Raw genomic sequence first — 18,286 nt, forward strand, 5'->3', positions numbered from 1 at the left:
AATGTTAGAAGTGCCGAAAGGTGAATTTATAGAAAGCCAATTTTGTACAAAGTTCCATCTGATTTAAATCGCGTATTTGGAAGTAATCATAAAAATTTAACATGATCAGTTATGTCAATTAATTACGTCAATTATCAAACAGCTAGTTGTTCCTTACATGATTATTACATACACACATTGGCGGATCCTGGGGGGAGGTTTGGGGTTAAAATCTCCCCCTTCCAAGTTAAAAAAAATCAATTTTGCTGGAACCGTTTTAAAAATCTTGGTAAAAAATGCATTAAAGCAGATCAAAACCCCCCCTATTATCGACATCAGGATCCGCTAGTGCATACACACATATATATATTTATGCATCAAATTATTAATGTATAAAAATATATATGTTACATATTTGTGTATGTAAGATGTATTTTTTTGAGGTCTTTATTTTTCTATAAGTGTTTATCGAATTTTATTCGAAACATTAATATATTTCATATTATTCTATTTATCCCTTTACCATTGTACATTGCGTGTAATAAAAAAAATATATATATATATATATATATATATACAGATACATGCAGAAACTGAAAGTACATTATTTTTTATTCCCGTTCAGTATTTGATTTTCAGAAATCGCGCCGTTTATATTTGTCAGGAAGATTCCTAGGTTCCTAAAGGCCTTGGAAACTTGAAGTGCGCCACGTTGGCGACTTCCGGTGCTGATACGGAAAAGATGAGGCAGCCATTTTGGATTATCGGTTTTTGCATGAGTGTGTGCATGCATGTGTACAGTATAAGCACTAAGTTTCGTGCCGTGTATACTTGTTCGTCAAGACAGTAAGGTTGATTAGAAGGCTTGTTGATTGTGATTAATTGCTTCGATAAACCGACGGAAAAATGGGCCGCAAGAAGAAGAAGCAATCGAGACCCTGGTGCTGGTATCCTTTTTGTTTTCCCTTAGGAAGATGATGACGACGGCGACGGTGACGGCGATGATTCGCAGCTGCTGTTTTTACGTAACCGTATTTTTAGATCGTGACATTAGCTACGCGATCGTACAAGAAAAAACGATCGGTTAACGATGATATATACAGTGGGTGATAATTTTTTGGGGAAAATTTGAGAAATTGTACAGTGCGAGTAGGCAGCCGTGCAAGGCGGAGAAATCGATACGCGATTTCCTCGCGCCACCACGACATACGTATGTGTGTATGTAAAAAAGTGCAGCTGTTTTCATCGTCGTTACATGCATGTTACATGATAATGGCACGTTACACGATGATATAATGTAAGCTGCAATGCTGTTGAAAAGTTTCCAACAGCGAAACTGGATGAATCAAAAAGGATTACTCTGAAATTTTTTTTATTATGAGTACTCTTCGAACTTGATCTTTGAAGCTTTTCTACTTAATCTTTTATTTAAAGTTTTGTATCGATTAATTAAACATAAAGAAATAATTTTATTTACAATACTTTCCAACTATAAATTAAATGGTTCAATTTTTTGAGTTATCGTATATAAAGAGAAAAAATCTAATTTTGAAGTTAAACTTTTGTCTTGAAAATTGAAAACGACCACAATAAATCCAATTTCAGAATATAAATTTTTAAAAGTTTATTCTTGCAACACTATCTTATTTTTTTCATAAAAAATTCTTTCAGATTCATTATTTATTCTCAATGTAACTAATGATTATTAGAATAAGTTTTTTGCATGTATTTCCTTAACTTGTTCGTTAAAAGGTATTGCAATCGTGAATTTGAAGATGAGAAGATTCTCATTCAACATCAAAAAGCGAAACATTTTAAATGTCACATTTGTCACAAGAAACTATATACAGGACCAGGGCTTAGTATACACTGTATGCAGGTAATATAATTGTGCACACATATGCTGCCATTTTGTGTGTGCCAAGATTAACTCGACTCTTTTTTTTTTGTAGGTACATAAAGAGGCAATAGATAAGGTACCCAACTCATTGCCAAATCGTAGCAATATTGAGATAGAGATTTATGGAATGGAAGGCATACCACCGAATGATGCAAAGGAACACGAGAGACAACGAAATGGCGGTAGACCCGGCTCGCCGTCGTCTGGCGAGGACGAACCTGTGCAAAAGAAAGCAAAACCTGAAGGTCTGCTGGGCTCTGCACCAGGCGCGATGTCCGGCATGGGAGGTGGACTACCCGGAATGCCACCGCAACCCGGTATGCCGCCTTTACCCGGTATGGCTCCGCATCCAGGCATGGCGCCTCATCCCGGCATGCCTCACCCTGGTATGCCCCCCATGCATCCTATGATGCAGATGGGCCATGTGGGTCCTCCGTTCATGGGTCCAGGGTGCGTATTTCTTAATTCACTCTGTATTACAATTGTTATTTTTACCGCAGATCGGTTTCAATCGTGCAATTTAAAATTTATACAATTTTTTGGTAATTGATTTCAATAATCTTCAACACAAATATCTTTTTTTCATCCAAATAACAAATTATATTTTGATAATTTGTGCTACGTCGTTTTTTTTTTTTTTTAGCATGATGCAGGGTATGTCAGGTATGCCTTCTGGTATGCAGCCACCAGTTTCGGGTGCATCAATCCCCTCGCGTCCATTGTTCCCGAGCGCGGCCGTTTCAACAGTGGCTGCATCGACGGCTGTGTCAGTCACTGGGTCCGGGCCCCTTGGTACGGACTTTAAACCGATTACATCGGTAGCCGGCGGCTCCATAGGTCCGATAAAGCCGACATTCCCCGCTTACAGCGGTGCTGGTGAAAGTGGCGGTGCTAATGCAGGCGGCAATAGTCTTGCCGGCGGCAATGATCAAAAAGTTAATCTAATCGCGACAACCGGCGCCGCTAGTAAAATCATTCATCCTCCAGAAGATCTCAGTCTAGTGAGTGTTTATCGCTTTATTCTTTAACGATCAAAAACGATCTTTAAATGAAAATTTCGTCCTGTAGGAGGAAATTAGGGCAAGACTGCCAAAGTATCAGCGTCGACAGACCGATGAGTCTGGGCGACCAACGCAGTCGGAAGCAGCGGCAGCGGCAGCTGCGGCGGTGAGCCAGCAGCAAGCTGTGGCGTTGCAACAAGCTGCGGCGCAGCAGCAGCAAGCGGCGGCGCAACAGCAACAGCAACAAGCTCAACAACAGCAACAAGCGGCTGCCGCTAATGTGGCAGCGGCCGCGTTTCAGGCGGATCAACAGCAACGGCAGCAGCAAGCGGCGGCACTGAACGCACTGCAACAGCAGCAACAGAGGTTCCCGCGGCCGCCCCAGACAGTCATGGTGCCGGCCTCGGCAGCGGCGATGCCGGTCAGCTCGGTTGCGCTGATGGCGCCCCTGATGCGACCCACAATGACCTTGGCTGCGCCTGCTCTCATTCATGGAGGTAACATGATGCGACCGCCCCCCATGGGCCTGCCACCAGGTAAGTTTCCGCGGGTTTGAGCCCTATGAAAAAAAAAATCTGCCCTGCCCTGCCCCCCCTTCTTCGCGTGCCGTATTCGAGCAAAGCCACCCTGCTGTCTATATGCTCTCCTTATCGTTGAAATTTCGAGATCTTCCCCTTTGATACTTTTTGTCGATTTCTTTTCAATCATCCCCGCTCCTCTCGCCCCACCCTCTACCGGCCGTTGAAGATTGTAACGTTAATCGATGCACGAGGATAAATCACGATCATTTTTTTCTCTCCCTATCTTAAAGTTTAGTGTTGCATACTTGCACCGTCCTGAAATAAAGAAATATTCTCGCGAATTTCTCTTGCTTCAAAAACATACTCGTACAGTAACAAAATTGATTCATTATTTCAATGTAAAAGTAGCACTTATTTTTAGCGATAATTTTTGATCAAGTTATTATCATAATTTTGGAAATATCGCGCGCGAATCGAGTGGATATTTTTCGGGCGATAACTCTTTCTTTTTGTTAAAATGTGTTGATTTTAAGCAATATTCTATCAAATGTTACTTCATATCTGCTTGTGAGAATATATTATTTGTCATTCTTAACCAGATTCACTCGGTCGATGGCCGGAGAAGGGTTTTTCTGTTTTATTACAAATATTTATTTTTACGGAAATAAGAAAAAAGTCAAATCCTAGCTAAATTATAATTTGACGCAATTTAATTTAATTCAGTTCCACATTGCGTCGCAGTTTGTGCCAAACATTTGCAACAGCCATATATTTCTTTGAATAAAAATAGTCGTGCTAAAGACAGCGAGAGCGATGAGACAAATGAACAAGAAACAGACTGGACATTTTGGGGGGGGGGAGGAAAATTGACGAAATTGTACACACTACTGACTCGAGACAAAGAAAGAAAAAGAGAGAAAGGCGGAGAGAATGTCATGACTGTTCAGATAGAACCGTAGCGATCACGCTCAAGATTCTCGACCGAATGATACGCCACAGAATCTCGACGACACAGCGTCTTGTAGTCCTTGTGCGTTTATACGTTTTAACGGTGCGTTTGCAGGGCGCCCGGTCACTCCTCGATGAGTGTCGAACGAACCCAGTCTGGTTACTAAAACTGTGTTTTACAATACAAGCGCTACAAGGTTGGTCCTTAGCAATTAGCATGCGGTGACATGGCCTATATCTATATACATATATATACATATATATATATATCTATATATATATATATCTCTTATTATATTTATTATTATTCTTACATTGTTGATTAATCTTGTCATCATTGTCATTAATACATCTACATATCTAGACATGCGTATATACGTAATATATATACAGTGACTGGCAAAACCAATTGAATAACTTTCGCAAGTTACCGTGTATATATATATCTGTATATTCGTAATATAATCACTGGATAGGTGGGTCGAGCGGCCAACGACACGTTCCTTCTTCTTTTCAAATTCCAATTTCTTTAACCAATTCGCGGTTTTTTGATTCTGCACGCGCATCACAATCTGAAAATATGCCTTCTTTCTTAAAGATTGAAATAACGAAATTCAGTATCAAAACATATGTAAAGTAGCTGCACCATTGAATAAGAAACATTCATTGCTTTTTCTCCATGCAACTGTTACACTAATTAAATAAAAAAAATACGATAAACTTTTGAAATCTGTTTTTCATAAATTTTCTTATAATTCAATAACATTATCATAAAAAATGTCATTGATAATTGGACTAATTTTTTAATAGATTAATTATTAATCGGAAAATTATTGCATTTTATCATCGATTCAGTAAGATTGCGCAAATCATATATTACCTTTTTTTAAACCTTCCTATATTTACCACAGTTCCTGATTTTTTATTACAAAAATAGAAGGAGAAAGAAAGACTTCCGGCCGCTCGGCCGTCATATTGTTTTTACATCGTGTATGATTTCTTTGTTTCCTTTTCGTTCCGTTCTCAGCTTCTTTATTCACACTCTCTCGATTTAACCATATTACTCTTCTTACGACTCACTTACGTCATTATTTATCTCGCCAGCAGCCGTGTTACCATCCTGTCTCTTTCAGTATTACTTATATATTATATATAGCTTGGAATCCTGGTGTTGTGATACAGTAGTGAAGAAATTGCTTCTTTGGGCACGGTACTGACAGTCGTTCGAAGTTGTCGTTCCAAAGAGAAAAGAAAAAAAGAAACAAGTGATAATTACAGCAATGATTATTTCCTCGTGATCTGTTCCTTCCTTCTTTGCATTCGATCGGTGATCATTTTCAATCACTCATTGAATTTGCTATAAATTTCGACACTATACGAATCGCGGATTTATCGAATTATTTTTTCTGTTGATTCTTTGGCTAATTTGGGGTCAATTTTGTTTTAACGAAAATATCAAGCAACTCCTTTCAGCTATCTAAGTTCTTGACTAAGATTTTTATTAAAAAACTAAGCTTTCGAGATTTAAACAAACAGTAAAATTGTTGTCCTTTCAAATTAAACACTTTGCTTCGACAAATTTATAAATTAAAAATTATAGATTATGGAGATATTTAAGATATTGAAAGTTAAAAATGCATGATAAAAATATTTTTCTTTTAAAGAAAAAGTTGATTTTAAATTGTTCAAAGAATCCACAAGTAAAAAATAGCTCGCCAGATCTGGGCTACATTATATTAAATGAATAAATAAAATAACAAAGAGGGAAGGGATCGAGTTACGTTCTCACCGTGCTCGTCGGTGCATTTTATTTTATTTTATTTTTTTTTCTTCTGGAAAATAACCAAAATTAGCAACGAGAACGAACGTAATGTATCTCCCTCACACCATAGCCTAGCTTTTGTGTTACACAATAAAAGATTTTAGATAAATTGAGCTGAATAACAGTAAGTAAACGACTTCACGTTACCCAATATATATCTATAACTCTTGCGCTCGATCGAGGGTCCGCTGAATTAACATGATTTTTCTCTTTATCGTGTCGCGCGGTACGAGCGAGTATCGCCGATCGAAAAACATATTGCACGTGAAAGAGAAAAAGAAAAGATAGCGCTTTTTCTCAAGCGATTTATCGTTCTATCGATAAATTTTACGTTAATATCGATTGGTTCCGTCCTGATGCTTTCGAAAATTTCGACTCAATTATTTTACACTGCTCGATTGTTCACAAAACACTTCGGTTTGGGGAACCTCTGACGTCAAACACGTTTTTGGAAGGAGAGCGGCTGACAGCTGAGCGATTCGCGGGCTTCCATATACATTTTCGATACCGATTGCTTGTTCCCAAGCGAGACTCGTTCTTTGTATGGTGTGAGGTTTTTTTTTCTTGTGTGGTACCACCTTCTTGTCAGTTTTGTTTGTGACTTGTATTGCGTATGCGGCGCACTGCATGCTGAGCTGAGTTCTTCGTATATATATACCTATCGTATACATATATTTAGTTTGGCAATTCGCATTAATCAGAGGTTGCTGAGTAGCATGTAGTACGTGGACTGCCGATAACAAATCGACCCTGTAATCGAGTGCGTGCGTGGCGTAGTCTTTTAGAATATTAAAAAAAAAAAAAAAAAAAAAAAACAAAGAATTTTATTTCGTAATTTTTGCAAAGAAGAAGTGCACTTCGCTTGGATATCGAACGCAAATCCTCGCTCGAGACCAACATTTATCTAGATCATTCGATAACAAAGTGCACTTTGATTAATGAAAGGAAATAGAGCGAATATATCTTTCGAAATTAATCCGATATGAATTTCTTCGGTATGAATTAATCGATCGGCTGTCAGACAACGTTCTCTTCAGCGAAACATGAGTCTAAATCTTGGCGTGCTTCTATGAATTAAAATTAAACGCGTAGAAGAGCTTTATTTTAGTCGCACAATGGTCTAACAATATTAAACATCTCAGCGTATAGAAATTTAATTTCGACTTTTAAATCAATTTTTATTTAAAAAAAAAACTACTTTTTAATTTCACTATCTACTTTCCAAAATTGTGTTGGGATAATTTTTTAATCTATTAGGATTCTTTCACTCAAAATTCCATTTAAAGCGCCATGACGATTTCAGGATTTATTTTGCGCTGAAGAATACACATGAACCTCCAAAAACGAGCGTCAGTGTAACATAACATGGTAACAAATGGTCTGAAGAGAATACAAAAAAAAAAAAAAAATTGAAACTGCATCATTTAACAAAACACACAGGACCTATCGTTATGTTGTAACGTGAATAGTCGCGACGTAAGTATATCCGGGGACCTCGATCCCTAATCAAACAGAATGCGAGAGATCCTATTAAGGGATCCTGTTGAACGTAACGTCGTCTCGCAACGTCGAGAGGTCGATTAACCTAGAGCACGCGCCCGCCGACGACGCGGGCGACGTACTTTACCTATCCCTGTGAAATTTAATCGCGGATCAAATTAATCTGACGCTGCGTTGCTTTGCAGGCATGTTAGGGGCTCTACCGCCGGGTGCGGCGATGCATCCGGCCTTTGCCGCCGCGCCGATGGGCTTTCCTGGGCCAATGCTGGCGCCGATGATGCATCCGCGCTTCAGATGATCGCCCCCAATGGACGGGCCCAACCCCCCGCCGCTGCACTTCGTGCTGTGGGCCCGCCCCTAACTCTCGCTGGGGTCCGGACCTGACCGAGGAAGAGACAGAGAGACATAGAGAAAGGGAGAGAGGGAGAGAAAGATGGGAGAGAGAGAGAGGGAGAGAAAGATGGGAGAGATAATTCGCGTTGTAAAATTTACGCATTACGTCGATCCTCTCCCAAAACTTGTTTTTTTCTTTTTTTTGTTATCATATCTCATTGAGAGACGAAAAAACAATGACACAGAGAGAGAGAGAGAGAGAGAGAGAGAGAGAGAGAATGGAAGAGAGAATGAAAGAGAGAGAGAGAGAGAGAGAGAGAAAGAAAAAGACTCGCAGTACGCCATATCATCGGTGCCTGAAAGGATTCTTTCGAAGAAACCGAATGCGCGCTGGAAACGGTCGACTTTTTTCTCTTTACCTTCTTTTTCTTTATGCTGCTACGAAAAAAAAAACACAGAAAAAAAAGACAGAAAAAAAATATGAACTGCGAAGTATGTGCGCGCGCCAGGTTGCATTGGTCCGTATGCCAGGTGAGCCAGCAATCATGAGCAGATTTCGTCGCCTTTTCTACGGAATGAAACTAAAATAATACTTGTCGCTCTGTAACACAATGCTACCGTTCGTTCTGCGCGGAAACGCCAGCGCGAACCGACGATCTACTTATTTATCTATCGATCGCGATTTTGTCACACATCAGACATGCTACATCGCGCTGCTGATATCCGAAATAGCGTTCCTCATTCTTAACGCAACGATGACGTTTGCGACACGACGTCATTTCCACCGTTATCTTTCCCGCACGAGAAGAGTCAATCGGAATAATCCAAGTGTTCGGTGCAAAAATTAAATGCGTAATTTATAAGTCTTCTTCAAAATGGACTTGTAAATTTATTTCAAATTTTTGTCAAAATGTACTTTTGACAAAATATTTTGTAACGAATGCTTCAATTATGACAGCGAGGTAATTATGTGATTGCGACATTTCTTTTAACAGCAAGAATAATACCAACTGTAAAATTCTTAAAAATAACGTGTCCTTAGAGATTTAATTTAATTTTGTATAGTTCCTTAAATGAGATCTACTTCAGATTATATAAATAATGTGCAGTATTGCAAAATTTTAAGGGTAGCTTTCGAGAAATGTGAAATTAATACAATAAAATAAAGAGAATGATAGAAGGAAAAGTTATTTGATTAAAAACTGAGACATATATATGGAAAAATATGGAATGATTTTTAATAATAGTATCAATGATCATTACATAGTCATTACAAGTCTTTAAGATCAGATATGTGAGACCAGATTAAAAAAAATTCAGCATCACATTTACCTCGTGCTGTCGTAAGGATTAACGATTGACTCTGTAGTATTGCGGGAAATGATTGACGTGCCACATGTGCCCTCCTTAAAACAGAGACGAATCCCTTTTGCGCAGTAGACCGTTTTCATCACGCGCTGTTTCCCTCTGCAGCCTCTGTGCACCTGCAGTATTCTCTTCTGGAGAGACGCGATCCGCGGACAAGGTGGCGCTTCACGCTGCAGCTGGACGACGATTTATTCGACCAAGTAAAGCCTGAGATGGGGCAGAATACTCTCGAGATTGTTCCGTTCCGTAATGTACGAAATTTCTTTCTCGGTTGTCGCGCAAACCCGACGAGGTAAGGGAGCCCGGAGCGATCGAAGACGCGAAAGTCAATGAAAACGCAGCGAAGATCTTGCTCTCGCGGTTTTCCAGGGTAACGAAAAATTAATCTTCGAGTCATTTGATCTTTGTAATAACACTCGAGAAGTATATGTTTTGTTTGACATTTTCCGAAGTTCGAAGAAAGATTTAACGATGAAACGGGTGGGGGCAGATTATAGAAGATATAGTTTTCAGAAAAATCGTAAACTAGATAGCGAATAAATCTCATTCAATTCCTGTTACCATTGTGAGAATTAGATATTAGAGATTATTGGATAGAACATTTATTGGATCTATTATTTTCTTTTATTTTTATTGTAATTAATTTTATTTTCAGTCGTTTGTACGCGACGTGTCTTCGATTTCTCCGTGTAAAATATTTTTTTTTTACGGGATGTAAATTAAATCCTTGTGGTTCGTTCAGGGAAAATTGAAGTAGTCTTGGTACGATACATGTTTCATTAAACTTGGCCGGTGTCACGAAATCGACGAAACATCGCCTGTGAATCAAGAGCATAGATCGATTTGAAAGAGAGATCGGTGTACATGCACATTACGGTTTAATATATTTACTAGCCGCAGTGTGAAGATTCAGTCGCCTCAGGTTAGTCTGTCGCAAATTTTATTTTGTTAACACTTCGGGCCGAATCGATATACTTTTGCGCTGCGAAATCATTACATTGTTCCACAACATTTAGAAGTTATTACAATTTAAAGGATTTACAAACGATTATTTTACAAAATTAATTTATAAATTATAAATTAATATAACTTTTATTCGAGAGATATAGAAAAAAATATATATATATTTTATTATATGTTAATTTTGTGATTTATGCTAAATGAGTTTTGACGCAAACAATTCTTATCTAAATTTTGATTTAATTTGCTAAAGTAATCGATTCGACGCAAGCAAGTCCCCTTTTTTCCTTTGCCAAAGGAACAATGTTGGCGACGTATGAGTGAGTGGTAAGTACGGAGGGTGCTCACGGAATCGAACACCAGCTCTCTACACTCGACTCACGCCGTTTCTTCACTTTTCCTTTACCATATCTCGCTGATTCTCGCGCCGATCGTAGAGCGTTCATTGTCGACCTTGAGCACATTTTATTTTCATCTTCATTCTAAACTGTTTCTTAATTTTAATTCATTCTATAAATATTAATTTTTTTCGAGAATAGTCTCGACTTAACAACTTGCTCCACGATCGGACACGTTCGATTTCTTTTCGATCTCTATACAAAACTCGACGGACTTTTCCTGTTCTATCTGACGTTTCCTATATTTTTTTTCTATCATCCAACTTGATATCTATCTTCTGTCTACTATACACTCTTATTAGCCTCTACTCAGGGTGCCTATTGATGACGCATCTCCTATTATTTCTATTGTTATGTTTCGTTAAGATATATTTTTTCTAAAAATTAACATTTTTTGATTTTACTACAGTTTAGTATTATCTTTAACGACAGCTAAAGCCGATTGATTTGACATGTGTTAATTTTAATTACCGTTTAACATTTATTTTTCTGAAACGAGGAAAAGTAAACCGAATAAAATCAAAATTAATTGATAGAGATTTATCGATTTATCGGTTTTAAACTCGAAAGAAATCAAAATTTAGCGAAAGTTAATGAGAAATTAATCGTACATTTCGTTTTTCAAGCGGTATTTATGATTCACACGGCAACAAAGGATGCTTTGTTGTCTTCAGTAGGCACTCTGTTGCTGGTTTCCGTTCTTTCGACCACCACTCTCGATCACATCATCGAAATCTCCTCGACAAAAAAATGAAATGAAAACAAAACATCATTGAAAGCGCGCCGTACAACACGTGTACGTACCTAAATGATCTACGCATCGTTATTATATAATTCTTTATTTTTCAGGGATTGTCTTTCCGAATCTCCCATGCGAATACTTATTTTTCTCTCTCGCGAAGACTGTTTCATGTCGGTGAGATGGTTAAAGATTGTTGATGAGGATACGAGTAAAATCATCAAAAACGAATTATTTTAAGTGCCTAATTAAATATATTAAACTCAAAGGATCAAAAACTGATAAAAAGATGCGGAGTTATCGATTACACGATTTATTCCCGTTATATTACGAAAACGGGAGTTGATTGATCGATCCGTTGTATTATAAGGAACAATCGAACGGGTTGTTGGTCGCGTGATTTTCTCCAAAAAGTGTGAAACATTTTATATATTTGGGGATTTTGCAATTGTTTAATTTTTTTTTTTTAAGAATAATAATTACTCGAGGCTCAAGGATTGTCGATAATCGTACAATCGGAATTCCGGAGGGATGCTCCCTTTTCTCGTCGTCAAGTGACAAGAGAGAAACGCATTGATGCAAAACGTCGCACTCGGCGATTCGGCAGGACAATCTGACGACAGAATTTGGAAATGTAGAAGTTCTGTTATTTATTGAGTGTCATATTATCGACTTGTTCCGAATAAAGACGTTATGTGGAAAGTTCGAAAATTTTGGGCATAGTCTGCTGTTCTGGGATATGTCGCTGTAGCGATCATCACACTTGCTTTTATCCGTGCATTTTGACGTAACGTTTATACTATATTTTTATAATTGTATAATCTCTATAATTACACCTTCTTGCACTTGACTTGGTGATCGAAAACTGCGTGATTTTATCTCGGGGATAATCTTGATGTTATCGCTGGATCGCATCCCAGAATTGCGGGCGACAGCCACATATTGTTTCAACCAATCACAGCAATCTCATCGCTGTTGGACCTAATCGGTCCCTTGCCTCAAGGCAGGCGATTGTTTGGACCTACCGTCCTAGAGTCGAGAGAACCGAATCGCAACTTCCCGATTTTCTCTTCAGATCGAAGCAATGAAATGGAAAACGAGTGAACTCTTCGTTTAAAAATTCTAGCTTCGAGTTTTGAAGTGTAAACGTTTCACTAGAAATATATGAAACATCGCGTTTTCAAGAACAGTTAAAAAAAAACACACATTTGAAGTAGATATTTATTTTCTAATAAATTTTTATTTGATAATCTAATGTTAATGCTTTTTCAATCGAACACTTTACGAAAAATCTCTTTCAATTTCATGTATCGTAAAATTATTAGTCGCAGCATTCTTCTTAAACTGAATTTCGATTTATACCTTTCTTCTTTTAGCTAATGGCTCGATTTGGTTTTCGAATTTCATGTGAAACGAAAGAGTTTGAGAAATCTGGAAGTATGGCGGTTCTCGGCTCAGCGGACGCGTGGCTGGACCGAGAAACAATATTAATCGTAATAATCGGTTAACGAATCGCGGGTAAATCGTATTAACCGATCGATCGTTCGAAACGTCGAAACGAGAGAAGATTGCCAGATGTGCAGATATAATAAACGATATAATTTAATATTTTTCTAATGTCTTGCTAGACTTTCAATCCTTTCAAAACACTTTTCGATTGCTTCTGTAGAAGAACACGCATTCCTAATTAAAGATTTTGTTACACAGTGGAACTTGGTGACTTCTTTCAGCAGATCTCAATAAGAGTGTTTTTTATATGTAATAAATTATGAAGAAATACAATATATATAATTTTATTTTAGGAATAAAATAAATATTATTGATATCTTAATATTTTATTTTTTGTTTTCTACTTTTCCTAATTGATAGTCATATATTTATTCTTTGTTATTCTTTTATATTTATTTTTATTTAAAAAAATTTATAAATATGATTGATCGAATCTAATAAATATCTTATTTAATTTGAAATAAATATATCGAACTTCCTACTATTTAAGAGTTGACTTTTTTTATTTTGAATATCAGCAACGCGACATAATTATTCAATTCTCAATTCAATTATTTAGTAATAATATCATTATTGAAAGTTAATCAATTAATTTCTACAGCCTTTCCCCTTTTGATATCGTTCTTTTGATACGAAATAAGATTCTATCGAGTATTGAAAGGATTAACAATTGCTCCATGCACAATTATAGTCCTAGATATGTCGTAATCAATATTTAAAAATTGTCTATACTCAATATTTTTTTTTATTAATTAACGTCATAATTTTTGCTATATCCGCGACTCTCGTTCTCGACAGTTCGATCGCATCGTAGAATGCTTAGCTGGCTCTATATATATATACATACATATATATGTGTATACCGATATATCGTCCTGTATCTCTTGCGTTGGATGCGCAAGGATCTTGCCTTCCTATCCCTTTTTTTAATATCCTCATATCCCTCTTACGCTAATAATGTCTTTACATCTGGTGACAGCGGATGCACGATATTCGCTCTCGTGGGGATCGCTTTTGCTCGACGAACCGGTAACACGGTCGCTCTTTGTCATCCTAATACTATCATCCCGCGGCTCGGTCCATTCGGGAATAAAGCATTTCTTTGAAAGCACTCTCTTTACGATCTCAGGATTAATGGTAATTGTAACGGTTATTCTCTGACGAAATTAAAAGAAATCAAGATCTCCGCTGTGTCGAGCTGCTAGGCGCAAATCTCACCGGACATCTTTAATGATAATTTTTTATTTTGATAATACTTGTTCTCATGAATTTTCCGGATGATATCATCGTTGCTTTATTACGTTTTCGATACGAGATTTGCATAAATCTTGTGTGCTATATTTTATTGAGAGTTTAACGACGCGTTACATCGAGGCATGTGCGATTTCATCGCAATTACGGTGTTCAATTAGACGTTTAACGGCGCGGCGTTCTGAGCCGCTGCTTAACGAGTCTCGCTTAATAAATACAGTGATAATTAGAGTAACTACTACTCGCTATTTTCACGACCACTTTAACGCGTGCTACAAAAGACGCCTCGCGAGAAAGCGAGTCTGCCTTTCGGCGATCGCTTTTGAGAGAGCAATTTCGCGGACCAAAGCTGTTTTATTTCTGAGACGAGGACCGACCGCGAGTGCACTAGACGTAGCCTCTACTTTTCTACAACCTTGTTGTTTTCAGCCGACTGCGTACGAGCAGGACGGACAGTAATGATCAAGGAAAGAAAGAGAGGGAGGGGGGGAGGGAGAAACTAAAGAAAAAATAGCGAAGTGACACGAATGTGTGTACTATTCAAATTGATTAAATAAAATCATTCAAATGAAAGCATCGAGCGATTCGCGATCGAAGTCATGGTTGATTTACGCCTGCAAAAGAAAAAAAAGGAAAGAAAAAACGATCAACAGAAAATTAGGAGAGAGGCTGTGACTTCGATCGTAGCAACGCCTGTCTGTTTTATTTTACCTATACGATCCTTGTCCAAATGAGAGTTGATTGTGGCGCTTAGAGCTATGTTCTATAAGGAATTGAGTCAAATCGAATAAATCGAGTCATAATTAAAAGCATTGAACCGAGCTGAACTGAACAACGATGACGTGTGAAGTTTGCGTGGTTCGCTCTTACGAAGCTCAGGGAAAGAGATCATTCTGATAATTCGACTTGATACAACTTAAATAGATAATCTCTGCGAAAGTGGTTCAACGGTAACTTTCTATGAAGCGTGGTTTCTCATCGCTTTCGCGCGTTCATTTCCCTTCCTTTCTCAACGGAAAATCATTTCTGCGATTACGAAAATTTATGAGATGATTTCACTCATCACCGATTATTCGAAACTCGGATAAACATTTGATTGAATGCAATATTATGCATAAAAAGTTTAGTTACATTATAATTATAATGAAATCTACGCAGAAGTATAAATCAATTTCACACAATGCTTAAACGATACAATTAACCAAAGATATAATTCATCAACTAAATAATTTTGCAGTCATTCTCGATTCTTTTTGTGGAAGAATTGATGTTCAAAGCCGTCTTAGATTCATAATTTCGTTTTAAATATTTAGCAAAGTCTGTTTTGCAAGAATAAACTCTTTAATTAAAAATATTAATTTTGCACGGCTAGCTAGCAGGTAAAGGCGAAGCGCAGGCACTCCTGCGAATGCCGATGGCATAGTTCGAAAGTCAAATGCCAGTTGCAATTTCTGCGAGGTAATAGGCGCCTTGTCAGGTAAGTCTATGTATCGATTTGCCGACATTAAACGAGGGCACCGAATTTTCTGTTCTTTCGAACAGCGCTCGATTGCGTAGCTAGATGTATGTATGTTTACTCGGGTAGCTACCAAAGCTGTGGTGAAAAGGACATCCGGTAGTTTTATATCGCCCTACATACAGTAATATCGCACGGGTCAACGTTCGCGATAGCATTACATTATGCAGCACCGTGTATACGTATAATCAATGAATGAAATGGTAGGAGTAAATCGCATTTTTCATTCAGGCCGCAACCGTTCACTTACGATATAGTAAATTATAATGAGCTACGATAATAGTAATTTTATTATCGGCATATTTTATCGATCGAAGTCATAGTTTTCCAAAATTCTCGATGAACGTTTTAATAATCATTAGATCGTTAGATCTTTTTTAGGTCAAACTAATTTGATCCAAAAGAATTTCTTTCGGTATTTCAGAATTTGCGAGTTATTGATTACATTATCATTGAGTAAAGTAAATGCCATTTAATTTAAGATTAAAATTGCTTGAAAAATTTATTTTTCATGAAATACTTACTGTGCCATTAGTTACTTTTAATTTACCATTTTTTAAATATTATATTAATTTCCTCTGTAAAAATGTGTCTTGGTTGATTCTTATTTTGCATTGTTTCGTAATGATTGTAAATGCTTGGTTGCAGTGATATCTTTCACATCTTTGTCACAGACATGCAGTTATGGCAATTATTCCAACGACGCGACGACATTGAGAACATCTATTACACGACTGTAGAAAAGAAGAGTGGCCTTTCCGTTGCGATTAAACGTTTTGATTAATACTCATCGCTGATCGCCGCGAGGTGAACCAGTCGGCGTGAAATGCGACGACATTCATTATTCGGTCATTGCTGCATTTATTTATTGCGGTTGATTCACCGAAACAGCGCTGTCTCTTGAAGATATACAAACCTTGGTGATAAGTGACTCACTTTTAAGATCTCAAATTTTTTATGCTAATTACACGTTTAGTTTCCATGGCATATTTTATGTGTAGATCAACCTAAAAATAAAAAAAGGAGTTAGTATATGTTCTGATTTCAGATTAAAATAAAGATAAATAAAAAATAATAAAAGGAATGAAGACGAAAACAAAGCGCTCTAAGGAAGAGCGAGCGAGCAAGGTCTTTGAATCTTCCAGGTAGTTTCAGGTGAATAGGTAAAGTGCGATCGATCACTGGTGAACGGCAGGATGAGCTAATCGACAGTGTCGGATGTTATTTCGCTCTACGGCCACTATCTATACTCGGCGAAATAAAACTTGGTTCCAAAGCAAAATTGAATATTTTTAGCGGAGAAAAATTATCCAATCAATAATATTAATCGTTATCATAATTCTGAGTCCAAATGTGACAAATATAAAACATAATTTCATAATAAATTCCTGATTCTCGAAGTCAGAGATTCAGAATTGCAGATTGATTTAGAAGCCTGAGATAATATTTCTTCAAAATAATTGAAAGATATATGAAAACGCTTGAACAGCAAACAACACTTTGAGTAAGAGATATGATTGCGAATTGATCAACGACAGAGTCAGCTCTATGAGCAGTTGTACGGCACTGGTAATCAGGAAAGTGAAAGCCAGATGTAATGTACTGCCGCGACGGCCAATCGACCTCGAAAACGCGTAACACTCCCGCCGAGAGTAGCAGCGCTGGCAGAGATATTGCGTGATGCGAAAGGCTAGAAAAATGCTCGGTGAGTCGCGCGGGAGAGGTGATTCTCGTTCTCGCTTACCCGCGTGCTCGCTCCTTCGCTCACTCGCTCCGCACGTATCAAAATGCAAATAACACGCTAATCTCACAGCTATGTCTTTCCTTCATTGTGCTCTTGGATAACCATCCGCGCACTCGCTCACCCGGATGGGAAGACTGCGGCATTGTTGATTCGCAACAGAGACTTTCTTGAATCGCATCTGCGCGTTCTTTTCTTAACTTTATTCATTCGTTCGCTGACGATTTCTTCAATTAAATGGTAAATAAAGCGTGATAGCAGCGTTTGAGGAAGTAGAAAGTATAATAGCAGCTATCTGAAAAAACGCGATTAAATCAATTAAATTGTAATTTGGCAACAATAAGATGTCGTCACTTTTACAGTTTAAATATTCAACAAATTTTTTTATTTTCAAACTGAAAAAACATTATGTAGAATATTTTAAGAAATCATTGATTATCTTGTTTCATTACTTTTAATGGATTTTTTTCAGAAGTATTTGCTGAGAAAATGTCATCTTATATAAAAAAAAAACCGAGATTTCCGATGTCTTTGTTATCGTTACGGCCCTTATTAACTGAAAGAATAAAATTTTCACGCTGAGAGAAACTGATTCTTCAAAGAGAGAGAGTTTGAAGGTGATTGTGCTTACGGATTTTATAATATTATCCGCCGACAGATTTCCGATCGCTCTTGTTATTGTCACTATTCGTTAACTCGATTAATAGGTTCGGCACTTCCTTCTTCCTCATTTTCTGCGCGGTTGTCGCGATGAATCGAGGCGACCGGCAGGTTTGTCGACCGGATCTCCAACGGTACCA

At 37.6% G+C, this 18,286-nt stretch overlaps 1 protein-coding gene and 1 long non-coding RNA gene across 3 annotated transcripts; one reads left to right on the forward strand and one right to left on the reverse strand.

The window, feature by feature from the left end:
* The first annotated feature begins 717 nt into the window (after positions 1–717).
* Positions 718–12,180, forward strand: BuGZ (Bub3 interacting GLEBS and Zinc finger domain protein). 2 transcript variants are annotated; one of them, XR_010890737.1, is made up of 7 exons: positions 718–926; positions 1,732–1,858; positions 1,932–2,329; positions 2,523–2,880; positions 2,948–3,416; positions 4,465–4,546; positions 7,857–12,180. XR_010890737.1 is itself a non-coding variant. In XM_012368692.2 (6 exons), exons 1-6 carry the CDS (start codon positions 886–888, stop codon positions 7,967–7,969), a joined length of 1,506 nt encoding a protein of 501 aa, XP_012224115.1. In that variant the 5' UTR covers positions 719–885; the 3' UTR covers positions 7,970–12,180. The 2 variants fall into 2 exon arrangements, 1 of the variants encoding a protein (XP_012224115.1); XM_012368692.2 differs by lacking the exon at positions 4,465–4,546 and having other exon boundaries at positions 719–926.
* A 3,409-nt stretch (positions 12,181–15,589) lies between these two features.
* LOC137000501 (uncharacterized) lies at positions 15,590–18,286 on the reverse strand. The gene is made up of 3 exons (XR_010890749.1): positions 18,118–18,286; positions 17,490–17,781; positions 15,590–16,752 (listed from the first exon to the last, which is right to left on the reverse strand). It is a non-coding gene; the product is annotated as an uncharacterized lncRNA (long non-coding RNA).

This window comes from Linepithema humile, chromosome 6, assembly GCF_040581485.1.
Source record: "Linepithema humile isolate Giens D197 chromosome 6, Lhum_UNIL_v1.0, whole genome shotgun sequence".
NCBI classification, from domain to species: Eukaryota; Metazoa; Arthropoda; class Insecta; order Hymenoptera; family Formicidae; genus Linepithema; species Linepithema humile.